Genomic DNA, 6,292 nt, shown 5'->3' on the forward strand with positions numbered 1-6,292 from the left:
TATATTTATCAAGAATTGTATAATAGATTTTTATAATGGTCTAATTGAAGTTCGCATGATTTTGTAATATAAATTAATAAAAAAGACAAATGATCCGAGTGAAACTAAAAGTTAAATAACAAATCATATAATCCTAGTAAAATTGAGGAACAAATCATAATATGATGATTGTATTTTAATAAGAAAATGAGTTATATAATTATTAATAAATAAATATTATACTTACTGAACCTCTCTTATTTTATTATATGCGACTGTGATTTTGGATGGTCACAGAGAACTAAACCAGCAGTACCTCAGGCTAAATCGGATCTATCACCGAGATAAAGACAAAAAGAAAAAAGAAAAGAAATTGCATGTAGAGGATACTTTTAGGAAATATGAAGGTCCATGCTGAATCGATGGATGATATATGTTAGAGATAGCTTTATTTGCGATGACTTCCATAGATTTAAAATGCATATTTTAATTTATATTTAAATATATGATTTTGTTCAATGTGTTTACTTGTAATATAAATAAATATTTTATTGTTATATTAAATTAAATGAAATTATAACTGATACCCTTGTGTCTGTAGATGCAAAAAGGAAAAAGCAGGAAAATTATATGAGTGGGTGAGATCTAAGGTTGAGCATTATTCAATCCATGTAGTCATACAAGTACAAAACACATGTTGCCTTTCAATTATCTTGCTAAATCAAACAAGAAACAACGGTAAACACAGCAATACAACCTGGTGGTGGGGGTTAGGTTTGTTTATTTTATTTTATTTTTACATATTTGCTATAAATCAAGAATTGGGTCGAATAGAAAAAAAAAAAATATTAGTCAGATGATGAAATGCTATTCAACACAAACATCTCATTATAGATACTAAAGATTTTAATTTAATAGTGACAATCTATGATTGCTTCAAATAATTTTTGCATATCAGCAGAATTAAATATATAAAAAAAAAAAGAACAAATTGTGAAAGATCAACATCATCAGACAGACACAGCGTTTTTCATTTTAAAATAAGAACAAAAAAGACAAAAACAAAAACCAAACCAAGCGGAAAGCGCCGTTTACCCCGTAAAAATATGGACGGCCCGCCCACAATTTGCGTGAGGGAAACGACCGCAAACAGTTAACCCACGCACGCGACTATTGGCGCGCTGGAAAAGCCGTCGTCTTTTATCTGTGTCGCGAATTCTAAAAATGCTCAAAATATCTCGAATTTCGCATGCTCCAAAAGTCGCCGTCAACCTTAGCTGACTCAATATTGATCGATCGTTCAATCAATCTATAGTTCCGAAATAAAATCATGACGGCAAACCTCGGACTCGTGATCGTCGCCGTCGACGGAAGCGAAGAGAGCATGTACGCCTTGAGATGGGCGATCGAAAATCTCAAGCTCCGATCTCCTGCTCCCGATTCTACTGAAACCCCTCCTGGTTCCTTCTTTATTCTACACGTCCAATCTCCACCGACCATCGCTACCGGTCTCAATCCCGGCGCCATCCCCTTCGGCGGCCCCAGTTAAGTATTAACCTCTACATGACTTTGATATTATTCACCTCAGTTAAAGCTAATTTACTGATTAGTTTTACTCTCTTTTTTTTTTTTCAAAAAAAGGTGATTTGGAAGTGCCTGCGTTCACTGCGGCGATCGAGGCGCACCAGAGGCGTATTACAGAAGCTGTTTTAGAACATGCGTTGGATATTTGCCGCCAAAAAAACGTTGAGGTTTTTTTAAATTCTTTTTTGTACCTGTTTTTAGTAAGATTTTTTTTTGGTAGGAGAATTAAATTAAATTGAGAAATGAAAATCGACGTAGGCAAATGTGAAAACACAAGTGGTAATTGGGGATCCAAAGGAGAAGATTTGTGAAGTAGCTGAGAAAATGCATGCTGACTTACTTGTGATGGGGTGCCGTGCTTTTGGCCCTATTAAAAGGTAACTAAAAAAACTGTTACAAATCTTGTTTATTACTTTGACCCGCAATTTGTTGTAAATTTTCAATGTAATTGAATTTTGTTTTGTCCATTCTCGTGTTCGGAAAGCTCACTGTAGTGTTAGAATTCAATTATTTGTACTTTGAAAAACAAAAAAGAAATTAAAGCATTCTGAAAGAAAAGAAAGCATGTCAAAGTGGTATGGTTTTACATGAATTCAACTGAATTGAATTCTTGGACTTGTTTATTACAAACCATGTTAAAGTTTAGTAAAGTCGTGGAAATGGTTCAATGGCAATGCTTTAATGATTTGAGGTCAAAATGCTTATATATGCGGAAAGCAGTTGTGCTTTTATTTTGGGTTATCTTTGAAGATAACCGTGATTCGTGATTGGTATTATTATACAAGCATCCTTTTGATGTGATGGGATATGTACAATAGAGAAGTTGATTAATATTGTCTTAACCAAAGAATAGGATATGTTACTTTCTGGGTCTGTTTGCTTCTGCTATTGGCTGATTTTGATGAAATTCATTCTCTTGGATGTTTTGACGAGATAAATAACAGCAATGCCTTTGTGATGCACTGTACATCTTAGTCCAAAAATCAGCTAGAGGCAATGTATCCAAGAAGGTACTTCTGTCATAAATAGCTAGAATAGCAGGGCAAAGCAGACCCCACAAGATTGAGTCAATATTGGGATAGTATCAATGTTCCAGAGGTGTTCTATTGTTTCCCTTTTGCAACAGTGTTGTATGCTTATTAGTTATGGAAGTTCTTTATAACTTCTGGACTCTGCATGTTGTGCTTATTTTGTTTAATAACTATTCTTTGTCTAGCATTTTTCTTTTCAGTGTTTTTCCCCTTCCTTCCTCCAAATAGTTCTGATTCGTACCCAATTTTAAGACGAGTGTTTCTTTTTGCGCATGTGTCATGATTTCTATGATACACCAGATAATAAAATCTGAGTTTCTTTAGTCTCAAAATATTTTTCCTTAGATTTGCTATTTTTCACGCATTTCTTTTTAGTTAAGTCCAATACCCTGTATCATCACCATATCAATTAAGCATATTAGCAATATCAATTCAAAACTATTTAATTTTGGCAAGCCAATTATGTCTGTCTATCTTTTCTAACTAATTTAATAGAGTAACAGAGATGAGAGTGCCAACAATTTGGATCTTAAATTTACTTACGTCTATCTGTCTTTTACAACAAATTTTATAGAGTAACAGAGATAGAAGCGCTGACAATTTGGATCTTAAATTTTGTACTGCAAATCATTTAGCTTGTTTACTTCAGAGGATATAGTCATCAATATTGCCTTTCCTGGAAAAAAAACCATCAATATTACTATACGAGTCGGAGGAAATAATGTTGACAAGGTTGAGGCCAGTAGTCAAGACAAGAGACAAAAGTCCTGTGCAGTTGATTAACTGAGGTTATCTTTGAGGGTGTTGAGTTAATAGGTACCCATCATGGTTTAGAAAATTTGAAATATCAACTATGACTTTTGTTTCATCCTGTTGTCTTTGGATCTGTAATATTTTATTTGACTTTGTAACATTATATTAACATAGAGGTTTTTGCATCTTTTGACATAAGTGCACACATTAGTTGGAGTTTTATTGTTTTGTCATTACAAACATAGAATGTGTAAATGTCACAATTGGCTAGCATGTAGTATTTATTCTAACGATGGAAATATCAAAGTGTCTTAATTTGGAATCTGATTTTCTTCGTGAAAGAGGTTATGGCCGCTTAGAAAAGCAGTTCTTTTCATACCACAGTTGAACTGACAGTGCTCATAATGGGAGATAGTGGTACTGTCTAATAGGTGAACACATATTTATTGATTGAGTTTACACTAATTATGGTATGTGTTGCACTTTAGTGATGTCAAGTAGCAAATCTTCGTGCTTGCATAGAGAAAAGATGCTTGGCCTGGGATGATAGGATTGTTTGCCCTTATAAGGAAGCTTGTATATATACTTTCTAAAATGATGTCTGAGTAATGATGGGCCATTAGATGCTGGAAGAACTGTGAAACAGTAGTGTTTATACCTTTGATGTTGCATTACTGGCCACTTGTGTTTTGGCTCCTTATTTGTTTAATTATCTGAGTTTGTTTGCACTTGGGATGGTTTTGCATTTGTTGGCATTTTACTGCTATACCTTAATTTCCCACTAAATTTAAACATATATTTTATGTTTTGTTGACCTTTGGTAATCATAATTAATTTATATGATATTAGTAACTGGACGTAAAACGGCTTGCTTCTTTTGGTTTGTTAACTATGATGAAATACATAATTTTTAACAGGATGTTTTTAGGAAGTGTAAGCAACTATTGTACCAACCACGCAGAGTGTCCTGTCATTATTGTCAAGGGCAAGGGCGCTTCATCATAAATTAAAAGAGGTAAGCTTATGCATGCTCAATGTGAGTACTTCTGGTAGCAATAATTTCTTTAGCCATTAGATTTTCAATTACTATTCTATGAAATTCATGGTAATAATACTGCTTTTATATGTATATTTATTATAACCTTATATATTTATCCAATTTTTGATGAAAATCTTCTGATAATGTACTCCAGTCCAGGGTGTGTTGTTTGCAACATTGAGTTCTTTGAACTTGCTGCCTTAAGTTCCCAACTAACTATTTATTTATCAAGATATGTCTACTGATTTTTTTTTTTTGCATTATTAAGTTCTTTGAACTTGCTGCCTTAAATTCCCAACTAACTATTTACCAGGATATGTCTAGTATTTTCTTTGCAACCAAAACTAAACATTGAGCTTTGTTATGTGACAAAATTGAAACTTATCGAGACCATGACCTAAATTGATGTTTAATATTACCTTTAGACAAAACATGAAAAGTTTCATATTTTGGGATGGAAGGGATTACAGTGTTATTTGCATCTGAGTATGTGGAAGAAAATGGTCTATTGCAAGCTGGGTTTTCTCCTCTTTGTATGCACTTTTAGATTCCAATTGTGATAACTAAAATTAAGTAGTTTTCTTCTTTTGAGTTTTAGTTATCAAAAAAGAAAAGATCTGAATGTCTTTTAATCTATGTATTATCTTGTCTCTGGGTCTTGAAGTATTTCCAATGTGAATGGATGAAAAAATCCATTGAATTTGTGTGTCCTAAATATTACTTTATGCTTGACCGTCTAACAACATGACAACATGCCTTTTTTCAGCCCCTTTATGAATTTTGCTTATGTAATCTGCACTACTGTGTCTGTATATTGCATTCAGTTCATGTGGTTTTAATCTAGATGTTTAATGTGATTTCTCATTAATATGGATAGTTGATAATAGTTCTTAGAAAGTATAGAATTCCCACATAAGGGACTACTCATATTTGTATTGGTTGTCATTCATTGATGGGAGAATTTCATCTTCAGGATAGCGCTTTGTATATTTTATGGACGTGTTTTTACTTGGATTAATTTATCTGATATTTAAATATGGATGTCCTAGCGTTAAGAATGTGATTGTGACTACTTTTTTTGTTTATTGTTTGTGTTTTTCCTTAATCTGGAGATGTAATTATGTGGTAGATATGTTGAACAGGCATTTCCATCCATCTCAGGCAAACTGGGTCAACACTATGTTATGTTTCAATTACATGTCTTCTCATCCCTAATAATGGATTTTGTTGCATATTATTTTTTTTCCCTAATATTGTTAGATGTATGTTCTTTTAACTTATTTACTTTTGTCATTTTTCTAATTCAGATCAAAAGCATGCTGTAGATGTGGAGTGCTTTTGTGACGTGTGACCGATACTGTCCTCTTGTTGAATATGGAAATCTGCAGAAGCAATTTGGGGTACCTGTGATTATCTCTGGTGTGCAAGTTCATTTTTGCCTTTTCTGAGAATGGTTTTGGAGGAAATACTTGAGCCTGAACAGTGAAATCACTCTTGTTTGTGCTGTGCTGTTGCTAGTGTGTGTGTGTGTATCAATTTGTTATTCAATGCATTTATTTGACATTTTTGTGGGCATTACTGAATGTAAATCGTGAAAATTGCTTGCTTTTGTCAGCTAACAGGCCGTGATTCAGGTGTGATCACTGATCATCTATAACTAGTAGGATAGCCACACTGCAATACAAAGCTCTCACTCATGTCTAACGACTGAGTTGAACTGAATGGCCTCACACCTCTACTTTTCTTGTATTAGCACATGGGGTACCTTGTCGAATTTGTGGCAAGCTGTATTGTATTTGCTTTTGGTTGAATTTGTTATTTTTTGAAATAAGACTCATCAAAGAAAGAAGTTGAGTTGTAACTTCCCTCAAATATTAGATGAATATATGCTGCTTTTAACTTGGAA

General features: G+C 33.5%; 1 protein-coding gene across 3 annotated transcripts; it reads left to right on the top strand.

Annotated features, from left to right (window-relative positions):
• Positions 1-1,037: 1,037 nt before the first annotated feature.
• On the top strand, positions 1,038-6,292 carry LOC8268401 (universal stress protein PHOS34). 3 transcript variants are annotated; one of them, XM_015716104.3, is made up of 5 exons: positions 1,038-1,523; positions 1,621-1,730; positions 1,822-1,940; positions 4,276-4,362; positions 5,694-6,292. In XM_015716104.3, the coding sequence occupies exons 1-4, from the start codon at positions 1,310-1,312 to the stop codon at positions 4,355-4,357; spliced, it is 525 nt and encodes a 174-aa protein (XP_015571590.1). In that variant the 5' UTR covers positions 1,038-1,309; the 3' UTR covers positions 4,358-4,362; positions 5,694-6,292. The 3 variants fall into 3 exon arrangements, with proteins under 3 accessions (XP_015571590.1, XP_025012193.1, XP_002514027.1); XM_002513981.4 differs by having other exon boundaries at positions 1,048-1,523; positions 4,265-4,362; XM_025156425.2 differs by lacking the exon at positions 4,276-4,362.

This window comes from Ricinus communis, chromosome 2 (genome assembly GCF_019578655.1).
Source record: "Ricinus communis isolate WT05 ecotype wild-type chromosome 2, ASM1957865v1, whole genome shotgun sequence".
NCBI lineage: Eukaryota > Viridiplantae > Streptophyta > Magnoliopsida > Malpighiales > Euphorbiaceae > Ricinus > Ricinus communis.